At 41.4% G+C, this 24,421-nt stretch overlaps 1 protein-coding gene across 4 annotated transcripts in view; it reads left to right on the forward strand.

Annotated features, from left to right (window-relative positions):
* MTUS1 (microtubule associated scaffold protein 1) overlaps positions 1–24,421 on the forward strand; it is a 158,005-nt gene that overhangs the window by 51,099 nt on the left and 82,485 nt on the right. For all 4 annotated transcript variants that reach the window (XM_030831814.2, XM_070044640.1, XM_070044641.1 and 1 more), the window contains exons 2-3: positions 1,835–4,082; positions 9,440–9,635. In XM_030831814.2, coding sequence (XP_030687674.2) covers positions 1,986–4,082; positions 9,440–9,635 — 2,293 coding nt within the window. In that variant the 5' untranslated portion in view covers positions 1,835–1,985. The remainder of the gene's footprint in view (positions 1–1,834; positions 4,083–9,439; positions 9,636–24,421) is intronic.

The raw sequence follows: 24,421 nt of genomic DNA on the forward strand, positions 1-24,421 counted from the left end.
AGAAAAATGAGATCTACTCTTAATTTACAAACTTCTAGGTTACAGAATGTCATTTTTTTCCTCATGGATATTTTATTTCTACAGAACAGAACCATGATACCTGGTTGGCATTAAATACCAAGATTAGAAAGTCAGTTCAAGCGAATGTATATCTATATGAGGTATTTGCAGTCCTAGCTTGAATATGTGGGCCTTTCTTAAGCACTTCAGTATAATCAAAAGAGTAATAAAATTTTAGTTTTTTGCAAAAATCCTTGGATTTGAAAGCTTTCGTGGGTTTTTTTTTTTTTTAATATTGACAAATGTCGTGAATTTTTAAATTTATTTATTTTTGCTCTGTTGGGTCTTCGTTTCTGTGCGAGGGCTTTCTCCAGTTGCGGCAAGCGGGGGCCACTCTTCATAGCGGTGCACGGGTCTTTCACTATCGCGGCCTCTCTTGTTGCGGAGCACAGGCTCCAGACGCGCAGGCTCAGCAGTTGTGGCTCACGGGCCCAGTTGCTCCGCGGCATGTGGGATCCTCCCAGACCAGGGCTCGAACCCGTGTCCCCTGCATTGGCAGGCAGATTCTCAACCACTGCGCCACCAGGGAAGCCCCTCATGGGTTGTTTTTAATGATTTTTTAAAAGTGTACAATTCAATAGTTTTAGTATATTTACAGCTCTGTGCAACCATCACCATAATCATAACCCTTAGAGCATTTTTATTACCCTCAAAATAAACACATTCCAGTCAGCAGTCACTCCTCATTCCCTTCCCTCGCGCCCCTTCTCAGCCCTAGAGAACCACCCATCTGCTTTCTATAGATTTGCCTATTCTGGACATTTCATGTAAATAGTATCCCATAATATGTAGTCTTTTGTGACTGGCTTCTTTTACTTATATATTCTTTTACTTTTGCTTATAATATTCTTTTATTTATATTTTAAGTCATAACGTTGTATCCATGTTGTAGCATGCATCAATACTCCATTCGTTTCTCTTGCTGAAAAATATATTCCGTTGTATGGGTACACAACATTTTGTTATCTGTTTACCAGTTAGTGGACATTTGGGTTGCTTCCACTTTGCGGCTGTTATGAATAATGCTTCTATTACAAATCATGTACATCTTTTTTTCTTGGTGGCCCGTAGGGCGGACCGAACCATGTACATTGGTGTACAAATTTTTGGATGTATTCCTTTCATTTTAGTAGATACCTAAGTGGAGAATTGCTGTGTCGTACAGGAACTCTGTTCAACATTTTTAGGTACTTTCAATAGAATACCACTTTAACTCTGAAGAATCAACAGCTTTTCTTTTTTTCAACTTTGAAATGGAGTGTGTTTGAGAAAGGCAGTGAAAATGGGGAAGAGAAACGCTAGGGCCCTAAATCTTCATTGATCTTTAGCTTATGTGCTGTGCCTGCTTAATCTGTCTGGAAATCATTCTTCATGGAAACAATAGGGGACTTTTCTGAAAATGAAAAGGGCATTATTTCTAATTATGTTGGGACAACAGGCATAAATTGGGACCGTCCTAGGTAAATTAGGACCAGTAGTCACTCTGTCAACCAAAAAGAAGGAAAGGCTATTGTCAGATTTAGCCTCCTTCTCTATTATGGTGAGTGAGGGCAGAGGCATCTCAGATGGGAGGGGGCAGTTTTAGCAGCCCATTCTGCCTCCTCAAATGAAAAAGTATGTTTGAAAAGAGGGTGATTCTTTAGCTAATATCTTAATCACCCCTGTCCATAGTTGTAGGTTCTTTAAATGTAAAAAGAAAGCAATTGAAATTAATCAAGTGATGACTTGTTAATTTTCTAATATTTACTTGAGTGAAACATTTTATTTCTTCCAGGGAACAACAAATCATTTCAAGTTCAAGACAGCTTAGAGTAAGAAACTTTCAACTGTGCTGAAAAACTTAGATGGACACATTTTCCTTCCCTTCATTTAAAAGGTTTTAAAGAAGAAATAAAATGGCAGAGGTTTAAAGTTAATATTTCAGGATGAATGATGATAATTCAAATGACAAGACAGAAGATGAACTGCAGTCCTTATTTATCAGTGATAAAAATGGAAACACATATGCATACAACCAAAAATCACCATGTACCCAAAACTCTTCAACCAATAATGTGAGTTGGAATTCTGCCAACCCAGATGACATGGTGGTTGATTATGAAACCAACTCTGCTGTGGCCTTTGGTGAAAATATTTCTTTAAACCCTCAGTGTGTTGAAGTACTTGAACACCAAAAGTCTTCAAGTGATTTTGTTAGTAAGGAGATGTTAGACATGCACAAGGATTCCACATGTCTGTCTTTTGCACATGTTGTAAATACAGAGGAACCCAAAGATTTGCGTAACAGTTGTCATTCCCTAGAATCATTTCAGGACCAGAGCGTTGAGACATCTCTGCCTTTCGTGTGGAATCCTAACGATGATGATTTGAACTGTACAGGAAACCCTACTGCCTTGGCGTTAAACCAGACATTTGACATGAAAGTGGATAATGTTAACTGTACCTTCATAACACATGACACCACTGGAAAGAGTCAGTCTTTGCCTACCACTGCAAGCCTGCAGCCAACCAGCATGAGAAGTAGAAATACATCTTCATCCTGTTGCGTTCCTCCATCTTCCCATTCTGATAAGATATATGTGAGAGAAATGAGTTACGATAGAGACAGCTTCGAAAACCCTCAAGCTACAGCATCACAGGCCCAAGACACAACTTACACAGCATTTTCTGACATGGTGATGCAAACTGATGTGGTTCTTCCAGATACTGAAAATCACTGTCACTGTTCTTCGGGAAGGGTCACCAGTGAGTACCCAGATGGGGCACAGCAAAGACTAGGCGGAGAAAAGGAGATACAAGCTCTAACACCAGTTTCTGATGGCATGGATGTTCCCAGTGGGTCTGTATTACAAGAGTTCTTTTGTTCATCTAAAGATGAACCAAATAGTGAGAGACATTCACAGAGCTCATATGGGCAAAAGGAAATGGGCCAAAATGTAAGAGAAACAGTGTCCAATTGTCTTATAGATGATGAATGCCCTTTACTGGTGCCAGCTTTTGATAAAAGCAAAACCCAAGTGCTGGACCCAGAACATCAAGTCACTGTGGCTAAAGACACACCAGTTGCCTCTAATGAAAAGGATTTGGGAACCCGGAATCATACCATAGAATTGATACCGAATAGCCCGCCGGGACAAAAGGTGGCTTCATCATTTGAACTGACTTGGGATGCAGATGATATGGTCATTAGTACAAATAACATAGTTTGCATGTCCACACCAGTCCTAGAACCCACAAACGCAACCTTTTCTCTCTCACCTATTGAAGCGACGGAGAAATGGAGTAAAGTGCAGAAGAGTAATCGAGAGCTTAGACGTTTACCAAACTTGAAGGGGGCACCGATGAACATGTCGAAACCTAATCTAGGAAAATCAACCACCAAAACGAATAGCCCCCTAGGCAGCAAAGTTAGAAAAACTGAAATTATAAGTTACCCAAGACCAAACTTCAAGAATGTCAAAGCAAAAGTTGTATCCAGACCAGTGCTACCGTCCAAGGACCCTACTCTATCAAAGACTGCACCCCGACCTCAGTTAACTGGGGCCTCATCACCCTCATCAGTGTCTTCCTCAAGACCGTCGACAGCTTTGAGAAAAACACCAACGTCTGACTTGAATGCGGACACAAAAGCAGAAATCCTAAATAACAAGACACATAAGCAGCAATTTAACAAACTCATTACGAGCCAGGCTGTGCATGTTACAACTCATTCTAAAAATGCTTCACACAAAGTTGTAAGAACAACACCTGCCGTGAAATCGAATCAGGAAGATGTTGACAAAGCGAGTTCTTCCAATTCAGCATGTGAGACTGGGTCCGTGGCTGCCGTTTTTCAGAAGATCAAAGGTGAACTCCCTATTAAAATGGAAAGCACAGAATGTTTGCAAATGTCCTATACTTCCAACATCGATAGGATTAGCCCTGAAAACAAGGGTGAAAAAGAAAATGGGACACCGATGGCAAAACAAGAGCTAAAAAAGGAAATTATGAATGAGACCTTTGACTATGGGTCTCTGTTTTTGGTAAGTGAAATTTTTGCCCGCTTCAGGAAATGGTGGTGGAAACGGAGAGATATATTAGCAATTGCTTATCCACTAATAGTCAATAATATTGCTGAGCTAGGTGTGCAGATTTGCTTTCAGGTATTGCTATGTTATTCAGTAATTCTGTGTCTTGTCAGTACATTTTAGAATGTTAATTGGTTACCTGCATATCGAAAAAAAAAAACCCAAAAAACCTCAAGTCCAGTATTTTGTATTGAGTATCAACATCCCTTTTAATAGTCAGCTGAAAGAACAGGTTACTTTAATATTTTAGTGTAATTAGTTATTTGAAGTTAAATATCTGATTATATTTTATATTTATGAAAAAATAAATGTTTTGTTTATGAACTTACAAATGTATTGGGCCACATTTGAGAAATGGCTAGGCAGTGCTGGTAAACAGTATCAACATAAAAATAATTCCTGGTCTCCTGTTGAGGAAGCTGCCCCAGGTAGTGGAGCCCTGTCCTGTGAACAGGAGGATTCTGGATTCTGCCTCTGATTAGCTAAGGTGACTCTGGGCAAGAAACCTTTTGAGATGCAGTGGTGAAAGGATTGGCTAGTAGATGTCTGAGGTCTCTTGCAGTCCTAATGTATTGATTCCTGGTACTAAAATAAAACCTATTTTATTCATGTATAGTGAAAAGGTAGTATGTTTTATACAGTACCTGGCAGATGTTTGGGGGTTCCATTTAAACAAGAATTCACATGTAGTTCAAAGATTTTTTTTTTTTCCAGCATGGATATAGTTTTGACTCTAGCATGAAGAAACTAGCTTTCTGAGTGTTGGAAGCATTTGGGAGGCTGCTCTGGGCTTTGTGTGTTCATCCTCAGTGCTGTTTCGGCAGTGGGGACTTGCATGCATCTCCAGCCCCACATAGGCTTTTCCTGGACGTCTGTCCTCTGGGCCAGGAGTGGAGGTCGGTGCCAGGGTAGGAAGGCAGATGGGAGTTATCTGTGTGGAGGGCTCATGTCTGAGAGGAACGACACGTGTAGTTTGGTGAAGTGTTAAAGGGCTGTTTTAAGTGTCTTGAGGGTGCATAGGGAATTGTTAGGTCCTTTTAGGAAGATATTCTTGAGCTATTTCAGTTTAGAGATGCTTTGGCGTTTATAGTAAATCTTCCTTTTAGGAAGAATGGCCCACCGCAGTGATGTCTAAGCTACTGAGACTGTTCATTATTTCAAAACTCAGATTTTTTTTTCTTTTTTTTAAAATTGAGTATATAAATGGTCTTTCACTGTAACTTTTATTCTGCTCCCTGCTTTTCTTCTCTTTATGCTATACCACTGAGAGCTCTTTAATTAATTAATTTATTTTTGACTGTGTTGGGTCTTCATTTCTGTGTGAGGGCTTTCTCTAGTTGCGGCAAGTGGGGGCCGCTCTTCATCGCGGTGCGCAGGCCTCTCACTATCGCGGCCTCTCTTGTTGCAGAGCACAGGCTCCAGACGCGCAGGCTCAGTAGTTGTGGCTCATGGGCCTAGTTGCTCCGCGGCATGTGGGATCCTCCCAGACCAGGGTCCGAACCCGCGTCCCCTGCATTGGCAGGCAGACTCCCAACTACTGCGCCACCAGGGAAGCCCCAAAACTCAGATTTTTATTTTTAAGTCATTTGGAAGTCAGACTTAGGAAACTCATTTTATACAATTTTTCATTAGATACTTTGTTAAATTAAATGACAACCTCTGGTAATTCTAAGCAACATTCTTAGTTTGGTGTTTATAGATACATATACATGAAAACAATACATTTATTCCTCCTTGATTTATGGGAGACTTTTATTATGCACTGATCTCCAACTCCCAGAAAACCTAGCATAAAGTTTCTTTAAGTAACATTTGCCTTGCATATCAATTGGTTGTGTAATTTTGAAATTAAAACTTTTTCTGATATGTGCATTGAGAGTAAGTCTTAGCTTTCTATTTCCCATGTGCGGAATGAAAGCCTGTCTTTCAGGCTTATGGTGTGATGCTGAAGTGAGGTGATAGAATCATCACATTGAAGTGGATCCCAGTACTGGAGAAAGAAGCACTTTGCATCTTAGGAACCTTGCAGTTAGGATTTCCATATTTTCAGTACTGACACTTTTACTTGTTGATGAGTATTAAAAACTCATTTTTCCCCATGATAATGTTTCATGTGCAATTCCCTCTAATATCACTATTCACCTCTTGACACATTTCCGTGTATCATGGGGAAGGGGCCCAGCAAACCGTCACTGGCCACAGGCATTGTATTTATTGTAGCGAGTTGAATGAGTGAGGCTTTGCGTCGTGTTGTAGGCAAATCCCTATGTTTCTTAGTCATTTCAGCAGCACCCGGAGGCTCTGAATCTGCCCTGGTTCTGTGATGAGACAGTGCTGGAGAAATGTGCATTTTCAATGTGCTCTGTTGGTCTTGAGACAAATTAGGCCTTGAGTTCACTGAATCCTTAGGTTGCCTGCAACCTCCCAGCTGTTTGGTCAGGGTTTACCTGAAACTTCAGAAAGCTTCTGTTGGAAAAGGAATTTGACTTTAATTTGATGCAGGTTGAGTATAGCTCCCCGTTATAGAGGTTATATATTGGTGATAGTATGTTAGATAAAAGGGGTGGTGAATTATCTAAATGGAAAGAAATGGATATTTTTTTCGATGACTGCTCTGGGCCAAACCCTTTGCTCAGGTGCTTTATGTATATTATATCATTTAATTTTCTCAGAAATGTTCAGGTGCTTTATACACTGTCATTTACTCTTGCCAGTAACAAGAGGAAATTTGTTAGCTACAGTTTAAAGCCTCCTAAGTGGTTACTTAACCCACACACATAGCTGGTAAGTTGTAAAATTGAGATTCAAACTCAGGTCCCCTGACTTGAATCCTGGCCCTTTCTGCTCCACACACTGCAGGCTTTCAAAATTCTATGGAATGTTGGTTCTGAAAGGCAGAACAAATCTGATTTGTTAAAGATTCACTTTGTAAGTTGGTTAAAAGTTTGGTTTACTTTTTAAAAGGTTTTTCTGGGGCATTACCTTAGCCAGTTTTATGGTAGAGGGAGAAGATCTTTGTGTCCATCGCCTGCTTTTTTTGGCCAATTTTATGTTGCTTTCCAGTGTTCTCTTAGGATATGGCCCTATTTAATTTAGTTTTTAATCCACCTAGTGTATGTCATCAACATGGGGCTTTACGTATCTCTAAGGGAAATTATCCACTTATGACTTTTTAATAAATTTACTTATTTATTTTTGGCTACATTGGGTCTTTGTTGCTGCACGTGGGCTTTTCTCTAGTTGTGGAGAGCCAGGGCTAATCTTCGTTGCGGTGCATGGGCTTCTCCTTGCGGTGGCTTCTCTTGTTGTAGAGCACGGGCTCTAGGCATGCGGGCCTCAGTAGTTGTGGCTTGTGGGCTCAGTAGTTGTGGCTGGTGGGCTCTAGAGCACAGGCTCAGTAGTTGTGGTACATGGGCTTAGTTGCTCCGCGGCATGTGGAGTCTTCCCGGACCAGGGCTCGAACCCGTGTCCCCTGCATTGGCAGGCGGATTCTTAACCACTGCGCCACCAGAGAAGTCCTGCACTTATGACTTATTAAGCAAAGAAAGAATGGTCCTGGTGGGGAATAGTCAACGTACAGGTTAGGAGCATCGATTTTGGAGTTTGATGTGGTTTCACATTGTAGCTCCGTCCATTCATTGGCAAAATAACCTCAGGCAAGTTACTTAGTCTCTGTGAGGCTCAATTTTTCTTTAATGGGAGAATACAAATTATAGCTTATGGTGTTGAACTTTGTTCTTTGAGCACATCTCAGGCTCTCATTTCCTACACGTAGAATGAGAACCTTTATTGGGTGACTACTTTGTGCTCTATATGACAGTGATGTTTGGGATTTAGAGAAGGAAGGACACAGCCCCTGGCCAAACCTAGTGCCTAGTACAGTGGGTAGTATTAGAAGGTAAACAAAAAGGGACTGTTAGGTCCTCAGTTGGGAGTGTGTATAGACTCCCTATCCTGCTCATGGCAGAGTAGGGTGGTGGCGATGGGGAGAGTTGTCAAGGAAGGGAAGGCTTCTAGGGGAGAGAGCATGTTAGTCACTAGCTGAAGCTTAAAGATCAAGGATGAATGCAAGGGTATTTTGGGTGGAAGGAATAACATGTACAAAGATGAAGAAACATTCTCATTTAGGGGACGCAGGGTAGTGAGTATCATGGGAGCTGGGGGTGCAGAACCATGAACAGTAAGGAGCAAGCTGAAGAGGGTGGCAGGGCGGCCACATCCAAAAGGTGTTATTTGGAAGAGTCGACTTTATCTGGGAGATGGAGGGAAGCCTCCTTGGACTCGAGAGAGATTGCCTTAGCAGCGGACTGGGAGGTGAATTGGATATGGTTCCGGGCATCCCAGAAATGATGCAACCTGTACTAAGGCTGATGGAGAAGGGTGAGAATGACATCCAGAGGGGCTTAGGAGGTAAGAAAGGAAGCCCCTAGAAATAGCTTTCATTGTGTAAGTTGGGTGCCTGGGCACATGGTGGTGAATATGAGAAGAGCTAAGTTTTGAGATGGACGGGTAAAATTAATCTGAGTTTTAGAAACTGCTTCATGTTCTTCTGCTGTGAAATGCAGTATGATGAAAGTATCAACCTTGTAGGGTTATTAGGATTAAATGAATTGATATGTGCATTTCGAACTTATTTTTCATTCTGTAAGGTCTGTAGGTTGATCAGTAAAAATAACAATAATATTATTGTCAACACTGTTAGGTCGAGGTGCCTGATGGATGCTAAGTGAAGCAGAGGAAGAAAGAAACTGAATATGTGGGGAACTCGGGGGAGAGTGTTGGCTTGGACATGAGGACTTGGGATAAAGCGGTGTTTAGGTGGCAGTGGAAAGAGTGGACAAGATCATGTGGGGAGAGTATATGGTGAGAAAGGGCCAAGTTGAGGACCCTTGTGATGACCAGCATTTGAAGGTATAGAAGAGCAGGACCCAGAAATGGAATAACCAGACAGATAGAAGGGAAACCAGGAGAGAGCTCTGTGAGAGAAACCAAAGAAAGATGATGGAATCATCGGCGTTGGAGACCATGTAGAGGGCCTCTACGGAAAGGGCTGAACGCTGTAGCTTGAATTTGATTTGTGGCATCAGTCACCTTGGGAACAGTTTCCCTGATGGGGACAAAAGGCAGATCATGACGAATCAAAGAGTAAACTACGAAGAGTTTAAATTTCTTTATAGTAAAAATGAAAACTAAATGTCCATCTGGCATATCTGCTTAGACAGAAATTGTGTTTTTCTGCATACCTAACCCCACCAGGAGGTGGTGTGGGGAAGGTATGATCTGGACTGAAACCTTCATTATTTTTTCCACAGGGTTCTGCTTCAAAAACTGCAACCATCTCAGGTAGGAGTCTAGCCAAGCCCAACTGCTCCATTTTGAGGAAAACACCTGGTCCGAAAGCCAAAGTGGGACCTTCTGTTTCATGTTTGAGGCGGAATAGTGACAGTAGAAATCTCAACTCTGATCGAGCCGTATCTCCCCAGAGGATAAGGCGTGTGTCCAGTTCTGGTAAGCATAAAATAATTCAGTTGTGTTTTATAGCAGCTTATGAATTATTTGAATGTAAAATTAGTCCTATCAGGCAGCAGAGAGACCGGTTTTGGTTATAGAGCTCTAATGCATTGTGTCAGTAAAGCATTTAACCTTTTGTGGACCAGCATCTTGCACAGGGTAGACTGAAAAAGAAGTCTAAGACACAGCCCTGATCCTTGAGTAACGTAAAGGCTAGTTGGGGAGAGAGAGATGTGCATAAAGCAACGTAAAAGCTATTCAGAAGCATGCATACACACACGCACACACACACACACACACACACACACACACACACACACAATTGGGCACTGGTTATATACGAGTCATTTCACTTTTTTCTTTTTTTTTTTTTTAGTTATTTCTAAGATATACATTTTAAAGTAATAACTACAATTATGACTTATAACATTATACCAGAACATATAAGATTTTTAGAAATTTCATGTAATGTCTGTCATTTTACTTTTAAATGTTTTACAAATGGTTAACTGCTTAATAATACTGGTGTGATATACTAGTTTCATAATGTGCCCACATCATGTATGAAGAGACTAGTTTTTTTCTTGAATTTTACGGAAAGATGTATTATAAAATCTTCAGGGATGTGAGGGTGACTAAGAAGTTAAACTTTTCTACTACGAACTTTGATTTATGTTGGTTTGTATATTAGAAGTAGTAAAGTCATGTTCGATTTATAAAATCTGAGAGCTTCCAAAGTAGCTGTTAAATGTCTTCCTAAATTGGCAGAGGTTTGCATTTCTCTGTGTTAAAATAAGAACCGGAAATGGGAAAGGCAGCCCTTTTCATAGGGGCTAAAACAAAAAGCCTGCTGGCCGTTCCAGTTGACCAGAGCACTGCAGGGAATACCCCTCGTTTGAGCAGGTACAACACTGAGCAAATGAAAGGCATGTCAGATAGATTTAGAAGTAAGTTCCCTTATTAAAAATAGTGACTGCTGTTGAATGGTCTGGGAAAAAAAAAAGTGCCTCAAGACTTATGTGTTCACACATGTGAGAACATTTTGCAGAAACTAACAAAACCAACTAAATCCTCAGGGGATCTCTTTACCTGTCTACACCTCAGTATTTTTAGGTTTTATTGTCCAGTCCTGTTACGAAGCTGTCGTGTGAGAAGCTTATAACACGCAGATGTGTTTTAAGGGTGATTTACTTAGGTTCAGGCCTAAATAAATCAGGCCTTGTGCACCAAGGTCTTGAGGGTCCTGGGGAGCAAACCCAGGAAGAGGCATGGCTGGCGGAAGAGGGATTTGCACACATTTCCATTTCCATCCCCAGAGGAACCGAGTGGGAAGGAGGAATTTGTCAGCTCGAAGTGTTCATCCTTCGGGAGGAAAACAGAAGAGGCACTGAAGACATTGGGAGAAGCAACCATCCTCATTTGGGATGTTGCCACAGTTTGGGGAGTTGGGCATAAGTGAGATCAAAGCTTTGGTTCTTACTGTTGCTGCCATACAAGGCTTATGGATTTTCCAGAGGACGGGGAGCCCCTTCCTACTCGGGTGTCAGCAGCACCTGTGGCTTGGCGGCCCAGAGGGCCCTGGCCGCTGGCATCCTGGCCTGTTGTTAGAAGCGCTGCGTTCTAGCACCGCCATGGCCTCAGGGAGCTGCATGAGCTAGTCGTTTCCGCTCCCTGGGCTTCTGTGAAGTAGGAGGGTTGGAGAATGTCAGGCTCCGTCAGCTTTTGCAGTCCTTATCTTTCTAGGGACAATTTGGAGCTCACCTAATTTTCTGAGTAGTGGCTGCTACTAGTGTGATTCTCTGGACCACATGGTGCTCGAATCCCAGAAAACCTGAAGCGCACACTTTTAAGAAATTAGGCCAGTACCCAGGATGTATTGTAAATGATGGGATTCTTTTATGTAGATGATCCCACCAAGGAGTGACACAGTTTTGAAGTCCCTTTACTTTATGCTACATAATGCCATGCCTTAAAGAGGGAAAACTAGGTCTGCTTCGTCTTAATGAAAAGACAGGAAATTTATTGAGCTTTTATTAACCTGTATAAATAAGCTTAATAACTAAGCTATGCATTCAGAGTTTTCAATCCAAGTTAAAAACTAAATTATCTCTTACCTGGTGATTTTCCATATATAAATGGAAAAAAAAATCAGTGTAAACAGAAATTTTGTGGATTTGCATTTGAGTTTTTTTATTTTAATGGTTGGAAGACTAACTTGATTATGTTGTGTTATGTTTTTAAAATATTACTAGCAACTAACTTGTTTGGACGCTCACAGTAGATTGAGAGGTGTTTTGTCGTGGAGAACAGGAAACTTAATCGTCACAGAGTTAAAAGTAGAACAAAATCAAGAAGCAAAAACAATGTGCTTTTGGGTCATTGAGCGCATATTGCCATTTACTGTACAATGAAGTGTTTGTGTCTTAGAAAACTGAAACCAAATGGATATCCTCTGTGCTCATACAAAGTTAGTCTCCTGAAAGGTAACCAGCAGAAATGTTCCAGCCAACTCGGGGTTTTCAATAAATCCTTTCAGAGAACTAAGTAGAAAACCAGACCTGGAGTTGAAATTGCCATTTTCTTGAAGCTTTGAAATGAATATGAGAAAGAATTGTAATTAAACCCAGTGGCACTTTTCCATTTCACTTGTCAAAGTCTGGCAGTTGTAGTGTACAGCATGATGACTGTAGTTACCTCTGCTGTGTAATATATAGGAAAGTTGTTAAGAGAGTAGGTCCTAAGAGTAAATCTCATTACGAGGGGAAAAAAAGTTTTCTAATTGCATCTAAATGAGGTGATGGATGTTAACTAAACTTACTGCGGTAATCCACTTCACAATACACGTTAAGTCAAATCATTATGCTGTACACCTTAAACTTACACAGTGATGTATGTCAATCATCTCATTAAAACTGGAAATAAAAAAGTACCTTAAAAAAATCTGGAAGTTTGGGGCTTCCCTGGTGGTGCAGTGGTTGAGAGTCCACTTGCCGATGCAGGGGACACGGGTTCGTGCCCCGGTCTGGGAGGATCCCACATGCCGCGGAGCGGCTGGGCCCGTGAGCCATGGCCGCTGAGCCTGCGCGTCCTGAGCCTGTGCTCCGCAACGGGAGAGGCCACAACAGTGAGAGGCCCACGTACCGCAAAAAAAAAAAAAAAATCTGGAAGTTTATCTGAAACCAGATTATAAGTGATTATAACAAACCAGATCTAAACTATCTTTGTTTCTTTGGAGTATGTATGTGTTTCAACCACTTAATTAAATAAGATGAGGTAAGCAAGGAAAATTATTTCTAACAATAATTATAATGCCAGTGATAGAAGCTCACACTTATTAAATGCTTACCAAGTTCCAGGCTTTGTCTTTATCATTTCACCTATAAATTCATTTAATCCTCATAAGAGTTCTGTGAGGCTTATCTGCACTTTATAGAAGAGGAAGCGATCACAGTGAGGTTAAATAATTTGTCAAGGTTATGCAGCTAGAAAGTGGCAGAGGTAGTACATTCAGACCAGGTAACAGGACTCTGGAGTCCATGCTCGTAACCTTCACGTTATTAGTCTAAAGAAACACTTTCAGTCTGATCGTGAGTTTTGGAAAAATTCAAATTCTTACACTCAGCTGGATACTTCGGAAACTGTGGCATTTCTCTTGTCGAGCTCTTGGTTAACGTTAGATATCAGTTTACCATGATGTAAATGATTTTACATGGTCGTTGCAGATTCACGCTGCTGAATAAATAACTGCTTAGGAAATACTTTGAGATCCAGTCAGGCACCTTCAGAGAGCGCCTGCCACCCTCTTTCAGAGGTAATACCAGTTCTTACCAGGTTTTAGATTATAAATATGTGTGTTCCTTCATACACACATGTAATTGACCTGCCAGTGACCAGCCTGAGCCAGGTAGGATTACGGAAATAGAACAAAATATACCCTCCCAACCCCCGCCCTGGGGCTCCTTTAAACTGCCTGGGGAGGGTGAATGCATGTTCCTGCAGCAACCAACGAGCGGCACAAAGGGATCTGTAAGGGGTGTGGAAAAGGCCCTTAAGCGCTTTAGGATTTGGAGGAAAAGAATGTTCAGGGGCCCATCTGATCATAGCAGAGCCTGAAGAAAGGCCTCATGAAAGAGATGTTTCTCTAGAAGAAAACTGAAGACCATTTCAAAAGGGTAAACCTTCCTGTTAAATAATTTTATTGTCGGTTAGTAAAATAAACATCCCAAACCTGTAATGACTTGCCTACCCTTATAGGTTTCTCTTCTTTCCTGCTCCGTTGTTTTTGTGAACTGATTTCTTGTTCATTTAGTGTTAGATTGATTTTAAAATCATTTCAATTTACTTTTGTATCATTTTGGCCTTTCTAGGCAAGAGTTTGAGAGATAGCAAGCAAAAGTATGAGAAATGTGTTCACGCTTGCAGAAGTTAATTATTAAAACCCAGAAATGATCATCTAATAACTATTTCTAAAAGCCAACTTTAATGTGTTGCTTATAGATGTTTCTGTATTTGGATGTAGTTAAACCACGTTTTAAAGAACGTATCTCAATGTTTCTTGCCATAAGAAAAGTAATACTAGTAAGGTGTTTTGAATGCTAATGAAAGCTGTTCTAAGATTTCTGAATGGATAATTCTCACAACTCATGAAGTATACGTACTGTGATTACTCCCATTCTACAAATGAGGATTTTGAGGTTTTGCAGGTTTAAGCAACTTGCCCAAAGTTACAAAGTTAATAATTGGTGGAGACAGGGATCAGGCCCGACAGCCTGGTCCCAGGGTCTACGCTTCTGACCTCTGTCCGTTGCGTACACGCAGTAGTTCTGACACACTCACTTCGTCATTTAACAAGGATCTATTGAGTGCCTCCTTGTGCTGGGAACCGTTCTAAGTGCTGGGCATGAAGAGGTGCACAAAAGAGACAAGTTCTTGCCCCTGTGGAGCTTAAATTCTGGTTGGAAAATCAAACACGTGGACAAAATGTTTAGTGTGTAAGATAAGTGCTAAGGAGAAAAACAAAGCAGGGAAGGGAGTTAGATCTTTAAATAGGTGACATTTGAGCCAACACGTGGAGGTGAAGGAGGGCAATATTTGGCTATCGTGGAGGGAACAGCAAGTGCGAAGATCAAGGTGAGGAAGTGGGGGGTGGAGCCTGAGGACCAGTGAGCTGCTGTGTGTGTGTGGGGGCGGGGGCAGCTGGCCAGGGACTAGGCATGAGGCCAACCAGGGAGGGTCTTAGAGGCACCTGGGAGACAAGCGTCTTCTCTCTTCTTCCTCATTTACATCGTCACTGTGAATTCTTGATCGTTTTGCAGGCGTTCCACACAATTCTGCTCACTTGGCAAGTAATTCTGAGAAGACTGTTCCAGATATGGAATGACTCATAAACTGTGCAGTCTGTCTTATTTGTCCATTCGAGAAATGCTTTGAGCGCCTGCTGTGTGCTGGGCAGCCTACTAGATCCTGAGAACATAAACATGATTTATAGGTCCTTTTAATGCACTCACTGGTTGGAGGGTGAGGTGAAAGGCGGGTGGTTTCAGAAAACCATTTGAGGGCAACCTCTTCATTCTTCAAACCCCAGCTGAACTGTCCTGTTCTCTGTGATACTTTGCATTTGTTACACTGTGCTATAATTATTTCCTTCCATATCTGGAAGATATCCATAAGGATAGAGCCCAGGTCTTAGTTATTTTTATATTTTCCAGCTCTCAGCACAGTGTACCTCTTACACAACAGGTGTAAAATGTTGTCTGGCTTGATTTGAATGGAAACTTCTATGAAGTACTATGTGTCCACAGTAAAGGGAACACCACTAACTCAGCCCAAGGGAAGGCTGGAGAAAGGTGGTGACATTGAACTGGCCTTGGAATGTGCGCATAGGGGTTTGCCAGGCATGGAAGGTTGCTGGCTTTCCCTGGGGTGCAAATGTAGCCTTATGAAAGACCTGGAGTGTTAGGGGAACATGGTGGAGGGCAGGGTCAACATGCCTTGAGTAGGCTGTGTGTTGGGGTAAGTGATGGGTGAACCCCAAGGAAGGTCGAGGCAGATTAGTTCTAATAGTTTAGGCACAAACTTGTAAGAGTTACACCAGTATTTGGTAATAGAAAGCAGAGTGAGGGACTTCCCTGGTGGCACAGTGGTTGAGACTCCGCGCTCCCAGTGCAGGGGGCCCAGGTTCGATCCCTGGTCTGGGAACTAGATCCCACATGCATGCCGCAACTAAGAGTTAGCATGCCACGACTAAAGAGCTGGCGAGCCGCAACTATGGAGCCCGCCTGCTGCAACTAAGACCCGACACACCCAAGTAAATAAATATTTTTAAAAAAGAAAAAAAGAAAGCAGAGTGAAAATATTAAAAATGTTTTGGAGGACAGGGTTCCGGTCAGCTTCGCTGGTGGTGAAGAGTCCCAAGTGTCTCCTCAGCTTTCTTGTCTGGGTGGCCATGGGGTGAAACAGGGACTAGAGCAGCAAGAAGAAATTGTCAGAAAGAGAATGATGGGTTAGTTTGGGGCATGTTGAACTTGAAGAGACTGAAGACTTGAGAAAGCACCTCAAAGGCGTGTGTGCATGTTTGAGGCTTAAGACTGTAAAAACATGTGGAGGGTGAGGAAGCCTGTGGGAAAAGAGCTGGTAAAGAGATGAAGGACGGGGATGAGGGACAGCCAGGCGATGGCAGCATCCAGGTGTGTCCAGGGCACAGGCAAGGTAGTCTTTGAAATAGAGACGGGGGTGCAGAGGGTGTAGATATAAATCCATTTGGAGATTAAATAGTGGGAGTTAAGAGTGCAGATTCAGACTAGCACCTGTGGAGAATGGACAGCTTCCTCCTTCAGATTTTCTGGCTCATTTTTATGAGGTTAGGTGATTTCTTTCAGGGGAGTTCGTGCAGATTTTATTGATTTATTTTTGTAGCCCTAGAAAGGGAAATAAACTGAAGACAGGATTCAGTTTTGAGTCACAATGACCTCGTCGTTCAAAGTAGCTCCGCTCATGAACCTTGGCTTCTAATGAGACAGGAGGCTCCCCAGGTGCCCACCTCGGTTCATATTAGGAGTTTTCAGTGTGAGTGCCAGGTGAGCTCACTCACGACCAGGTCAGTACATTTGCCGGTGAACATGTGAAGAACCTTGCTTATCTTCGTAGTACCTGGGAAAGGATGCAACCTGTCTAAGCCTTTGACTTACTACACCCTTAGTTGCGGGACACATGTTCCCAGGCCCGTGACTCAGGAAGTTATTTTTGTTTAATCTCTACCTGAAGCAGCAGACACCTTGTGAACATACTTGCAGAAACAGGTACTGACAGTATCACCATGAACACTATGCTTCTGTGTAATTCGAGTCATCATGAGAACCTTGTTTTGTGGGATGTTCTTTTTTCTCTGTCAAATTACTGCCCTCTTAAGAGAGACTTGCTGTGTTTCTCTTGTGACTCACCTGTACTGCTATGACTTTATCTTTTGAGTTTACTCTCGAATCTAAGCAAATGGTGATGGTTATGCAGAGTACAGTTTCTTGTACCCTACTGATACAATATTGCCTTAGCTAACTCAAGAATGTGACTAAAGTCACATTTTGCAATATATAAATGTGAATACATACTACTGAAATTCTGCATTTTGGAAGGTAATTTGTTTCCTTGGCAGACTGAAAGTGTAAACTGTGCAAGCCATACTCCAGAGCCTGAGGAATCGTGGGATAAGTAAGACATGATTCGTGGCCTCAAGGTACCAGCCAAGATGGGGCAATGGCAAGTTCATCCCTCAGCACATCTGTCCTTATAGTACTATAAAAAATGAGCTGTAGGATTTCAGAAGAGGGTAAGATTACAAATATCAAATTTTGTTGAAATTCTTCCTTGGAATAATAATATAGGTAATTCTGTAATATAATAGAGGTATACCTTTATATTACAGAAGGGCCAGTCTTGGTTTAGTATTGATGCTCTCTGCTGTTTAATTTTTGACACTGAAACCCCAGAATTAAAAGTAAGAAGAATACATATGGATTGGGTTGTTTTTCAGGACGTGGCTGGTACACTAGGAAGTAGAAATGAAAGCACAGTTGGGGTTCAGAGTATGGAATATAAAGATTGAGGACAGTCAGTACAGAATGTATGGACATACGGAGGAGGGCAGGTGGGCAATTAGGATGTGATGCATTGGTGTGCAGGCATTCGGCAAAAAGAAGAGGTTCCGACAGAGCCCAGGTCTGTCTGTGTCGAGAAAGGAATGTGGGAGGCATTGTCCCAAGCAAGGTGAACCTTACTCTGCCCCTCTCTTATCTTGAATTTAACCAGTTAATTTGAATGTCACATCAGGTTTCCAATGTCCCCTTCCCAGCAGGCTATTTAAAAAGTATAGCACTTTAGAAGTGGGAAGGGGTGGGCGGGGAGAGAACATCCTTAATCTCATCAATGCCCAATAGTCTCTAACTTCACAATTTATAGCTATTCAATGCCTTTTCTTTTTACATATTCTCATGCACATATGCTTACGTATTTCTAATGGGGACAAACAGTTCCTACTGTTTAAAAACCCCATGCATAACAGTCAGTAGGCACTTCCTTAGTTGATTTAATTTTCTTTTTCATTTTAAAAGGTGTGGTGCCTATTTTCCTAGATTCTTAAAATTTTAAATATTCTTTAAAATTATGGTTTAAAAGGACTGTAGTCATCATCTCAATGTGCTGTGATTTATTTCTTCAGACTTCTTTGAACATTAGGTTGTTTCCAGTGTTTTTCAGTATGTTAAACAACTCTACACTGAAGAACTTTGTATATCAGTACTTAACGCTGTTCAGGTAAATTACTGAGATACATTCCTTTAGGTGGAATCAGAGGGTGTGAGCATTTTTAAGACTTTTGATACACGTTGCCAAGTTGCTCTTCAAAAATAGCGTGCAAGTCTGTGCTCCCACTCCGAGTATATAAGCATGTTTCCCAACACCCTAGCCAATGTGTATTTTTTTAATTTCTTTTTTTTAATTGAAGTATAGTTGCTGTACAATATTATATAAGTTACAGGTGTATAATATAATGATTCACAGTTTTTAAAGGTTATACTCCATTTATAGTTTTTTATAAAATATTGGCTATATTCCCTGCGTTGACATTTCTAACACCCTTGCCAAATATTCACTGTTTAGGAAAGTGCAAAATGGTATCTTATTTTAATTGGAATATGCTTGGCACTCAAATACTTGTTGGATAAATGTAGATACAAGGGTCACAGTGCTGAGGTACAGAAGTGAATGCAAGATGAAAACGTGCCCTCTGTGAAGTTACATTCTGCTGGGAGAAACAGGCTATTCATAAGTACATAAGGTATAAAGGATGTTTGACAGCGTACAGTACTAAAGAGAGAAAAACTACTAATGCAGAATGGGGGGTGTGAAATGTTGAGGTGTATGGGCATGGGAAAGAGAGAGAGAGAGGTAGCTTTTGAGTAAAGGCCTGCAGGGAGCCAGCTGTGTGAACATCTGGAAGAAAAATCACACCAGTCAGAGGAAAGAGCCAGTGGAAAGCCCCTGAGGTGGAGCTTAACTGACAGCTCTTAGGAGTAGCAAGGGATGAAGTAAGGAAAAGTGAAATAGGAGATGAGGTGTGACAGGTAGTGGAGAGCCAGATCATGTATAGTCTTGAAAATCATAAGGACTTCGGCTCTTAACCAAAGTGACTTTAATTTTAACAGAATCATTGTTACAGCTGTGTAGAGAATACACTGCGTGGGAGTGAGAGACTCAGCAGAAACATCCATGAGGAAGCAAGGCTATAATCATGGCAGGAGGCTCTGGCTCCGTAGGGTTGTGGAAGGGCTGGGTGGGGGGATGAGAGGGGGCCAGGTTTAGATATACGTGTTGAAAATAAAGACAACAGGATTTGCTCTTGGAATGAGGGTTGAGAGTAAAAGAGAGGAATCAGAGATAACCCTCAACACTTCGGTGTGAGCCGTGGCAGGATGCTGCTGCCGTGAACTGAGATGGGGAAGGATGATGGAGACACGGATGTTGGGAGGTGGGTGTTGGGATCTCAGTTGTACCGACGTCACGTTGAGAAAAATAATAGGTACATACGTGAAGGTGTAGAGTAGAAAGTTGGATTTACAAGTCTAGAGTGCACAGGAGAAGTCTGGTCGAGGGAGATCAGTGTGGGATTCATCAACAGTTAGCTGGTATGTAAAGCCACTCGACTAGATGAGATTGCCCAGAGAGGAAGTACAGAAAGAGAACAGGTCAAGGGCACCTTTGGGGAATTGCATGGAGTCTCTGAAGTACCTCTGGGGTCCTCTTCAGCTCTAAAGGGCTAGAGAGTGGAGGAGGAATCACAAAGGAGACCAAGAAGGAACAGCCGGGAAGGTAGGAGGGAAGTCAGTGGAGAGTGGTGTCCTGGAGGCCAAGTAAAGAAAGCCTTTTAAGGAGAGAGGCCGAGTCAACTGCACCAAATGCTGTGGACAGGAGCATGTGTACGACACAGATCGTTTTAAACCAGAAGGCTGTGCGTTTACTTAACAGGAAGCTAGAGGTGGGCAGTTCCTGGGTTGGTGGTTCAATAATGTCATCTTGGGGCTTCCCTGGTGGCGCAGTGGTTGAGGGTCCGCCTGCCGATGCAGGGGACACGGGTTCGTGCCCCGGTCCGGGAAGATCCCACATGCCGCGGAGCGGCTGGGCCCGTGAGCCATGGCCGCTGAGCCTGCGCGTCCGGAGCCTGTGCTGCGCAACGCGAGAGGCCACAACAGTGAGAGGCCCGCGTACCGCAAAAAAAACAAAACAAAACAAAAAAAATAATGTCATCTTTCTGTCCTTCCACTCGTCCTGCCTCAGCACTCGTCCTGCTTTTTTCTGTGACTTTTCAGTTTAAAGTATGGTCGCTAAGAGTTCCAAGCGCTAAGTCCCCCTGCTGCTATGCGCAAAGGCTGGGAGCGAAGGACCTTTCTCCTGACGTGCCTGCCTAACTTTATCAGGGAGGGCAAGTCTTACCCAGCACCTTGCCCTCTGGCACTCTTATCTTTAAGTCTTATTGGCACAAACCGGATCACACCCCTAATTTGAAGAAAGGTTAGGACTGCAAGTATTTGGCTTTTTAAACCCTCCTATAGGATGTGAGCAAAGGAAATGGAGATTAGGAGTGACAGTCGGGGAGCCAGGAAAGAAGTGAGCCACGATAAGGTTAAATTGAAAAGAAACTGTATTGACTGTTTTAATTTATTCTTGTTTAGAGCTTTTGCTTACTTACACTGTTGGGGTCTGTGATTCTTCATTATTGATATGATATCTGTTGTCCTTTGTCCTGTGTTTTACTGTATGACTTTTTATTTTGTATACAGTGATTTAAAGATTTTTCCATTTTTATAGTCATATACATCTTTTAAGTTTTCCTATATTTTTATGCTTCCCAAAACCTCTACTAAAAGAGAAGATTGATCTGTATTTAATTATCTTAATTTGTATGCTTTTGGTTTCCTTTTTAATCCAATTTTAATATCTTCTTGGTGTAGATGAGAGCTAGTAGCTAATATTTATATGTCACTTACTATGTGCCAGGTGCTGTTCTAAGCATTTAAAAATACACTCATTTAACTCTCACACGCACCTATGACGTAAGTACCACTATAATCACCCCCATTCTTACATATGAGGACAAAAAAAAAAAGGTCATGAAGAACCTAGGGGCAGGACGGGAATAAAGATGCGGATGTAGAGAATGGACTTGAAGATACAGGGAGGGAGAAGGGGAAGCTGGGATGAAGTGAGAGAGGGGCATGGACATATATACACTACCAAACGTAAAATAGGTATCTAGTGGGAAGCAGCCACATAGCACAGGGAGATCAGCTCGGTGCTTTGTGACCACCTAGAGGGGTGGGATAGGGAGGGTGGGAGGGAGGGAGACACAAGAGGGAGGAGATATGGGGATATATGTATATGTATAGCTGATTCACTTTGTTAGAAAGCAGAAACTAACACACCACTGTAAAGCAATTATACTCCAATAAAGATGTTAAAAAAAAAAAAAAGAATAGAATCCTTTCCAAAAAAAAAGAAGGCTGCCCCCAGCCTGTGTGTTGGGAGGGCTGGGTTTAAACCTAGGCAGTCTGGCTCTAGATTGTTGACTTTTAACCGCTACACCATGCTGCTTCTCACATTTTAATTTTTTAGAATATTCAAATATCTTATCACAAATAAATGTCTTCACTGATGGGAAATATCTCCACTATCTTATTCTGAATTTTTGTATTTCTGAGATTGATATACCAGTTTATTAATCTGTCAGTATAATGTTTTACCATTAATAGACTGTTTTACTATTTTATAATGTACTATAATAACTAGTAGCACAAACTCCTAACTTTTTAAACTTTGAAAAATTGTAGTAAAATATATATTACATAAAATGTACCCTTTTCACAACTTAAACGTACAGTTCAGTGGTATGAAGTCCACTCCCATTGTTGTACAGCCCATACCAGCATCCTGTATCCAGAACTTTTCATCTTCTCCACCTGAAACTGTCCACTGAACACTGACTCCTTACTGCCCCCTTCCCTCAACTCCTGGCAACCACCATTCTATTCTTCTCTTTCTATGAATTTGACCACTGTAGGTAACCTATATAAGAGGAGTCGTACAATATTTGTCCTTTTGTGACCGGCTTACTACACTTAGCATAATGTCTTTAGGTCCATCTATATTGTAGCCTGTGTCAGAATTCCTTCTTTTTTAAAGGCTGAATAAATATTTCATGGTATGTATATGCCACGTTTTGTTTATCCAGGCATCTACTGATGGGCACTTCAGTTGCTTCCACCCTTTGGCTATTATAAATAATGATGCTGTGAACCTGGTATTCAGATATCTCTTGAAGATCCTGCTTTCATTTTTTTTGGGTGAATACCCAGAAGTTGAATTGCTGGATCATAAGGTAGTTCTATTTTTAATTTTTTTTTTTTTTTTTTTTTTTTTTTTGCGGTACGTGGGCCTCTCACTGCTGTGGCCTCTCACGTTGTGGAGCACAGACTCCGGACGCGCAGGCTCAGCGGCCATAGCTCACGGGCCCAGCCGCTCTGCGGCATGTGGGATCTTCCCGGACCGGGGCACAAACTCGTGTCCCCTGCATCGGCAGGCGGACTCTCAACCACTGCGCCACCAGGGAAGCCCTATTTTTAATTTTTTGAGGAACCCAGCATACCATTTTCCACAGCAGCTACACCATTTTACTATTCTTGCACCAAGGCACAGTGTTCTGATTTCATCACGTCTTGCTGACACTTAATTCTTTTCTGTCTTGTTTTTATAATAGCCATCCTAATAGATGTGAAGTGGTATCTTATTGTGATTTTGATTCGCATTTCCCTAATGACTAATGATGTGGAGCAATTTTTCATGTGCTTCTTGGCCATTGTATATCTTCTTTGGGGAAAGTTCTATTCAGGTCCTGTGCCCATTTTTTTTTTTTTAAGTCTTTATTGAATTTGTTAAAATATTGCTTCTGTTTTATGTTTTGGCTTTTTGGCCCTGAGGCATGTGGGATCTTAGCTCCCTGACCAGGGATCGAACCCGCACTCCCTGCATTGGAAGGCGAAATCTTAACCACTCGACTGCCAGGGAAGCCCCTTTGCCTATTTTTAAATCATTTTTTGTTGTTGCTCTTGGTGTTGAGTTATAATCCTCATTTTTATGTTCTAAAATTTTTTGACTCTTCTTACTTATTCTAGACTAGTTTAAATTGTTTTTTAAAAAAACTCTCCCAATTTCCCCTTTAAAAATAATCACATATGATTTAGATAGGAATAGTAATCAATTAATATGTTAATTCAGGGAAGAATGAACATGTAGGTCCCACTTATTCAAATCTTTTATGCCCCCATTTTTGTAATTTATCATCATACTAGCACTATTTGATACATTTATTCATAGAAATAGTGTGTGTGTGCATATCTGTGTGTGCAACTACTTTTTGTTGCTAAAGCAAAGGGTCTTTTTCCGTTTTTTTCCTGGTCCATCAGAAAGCTGTCGATTGTTGCACAGTATTTATTTTGTAAGCAGCTTATCAGGTCTGCTTAAATAATTTTTAGACAACAGTACTCTACCATTGAAGCAAAATTTTTAAACATCTACATTAGTGCTAACGAGAGAATTTGGTCCTTCCAGGTTGAGAGTGAACCTGCAGCCACAGTTTCACATGTGTAGGATTTATCTCTCCCGTAACTTATTGTTGATTTTTTTTATCCCTTGGGGTAGCTTTACTTTTGTTTCATAATGATAATTCATAGTTACCATAGATACTTACTCCAAAGGTCACTTCCTCTATATAGTTGTATTTAAAGAGTTATAATTATATTGGGTTGGCCAAAAAGTCCCTTTTTGGTTTTTAAGTAAAAATAAAAGACACATTTTTCGTTTTCACCAAGAACTTTATTGAACGATGTATTCACCCTTTTGTTCCACTACCTTCTGCCATTTTTCAGGCAACTTCATAATTCCATCTTCCCCAGACTTTTTTATCTTTTTGGGCAAAGAACTGTCCCAGGTGCCTTTTATGGTCTTCCAGGGAATTGAAATTTTTTCCATTAAGAGAATTTTGTAAAGACCTAAATAGATGGAAATCCGAAGATGCAATGTCTGATGAATACAGCAAATGAATCGGAACTTTCCAAGTTGTAACAGTTTTTGCCTGGTCATCAAAGAAACATGCAGTCTTGCGTTATCCTGATGGAAGATTATGCGTTTTCTGTTGACTAATTCTGGATGCTTTTTGTCGAGTGCTGCTTTCAGTTGGTCTA

This window comes from Globicephala melas, chromosome 21 (assembly GCF_963455315.2).
Source record: "Globicephala melas chromosome 21, mGloMel1.2, whole genome shotgun sequence".
Taxonomy (NCBI): Eukaryota; Metazoa; Chordata; class Mammalia; order Artiodactyla; family Delphinidae; genus Globicephala; species Globicephala melas.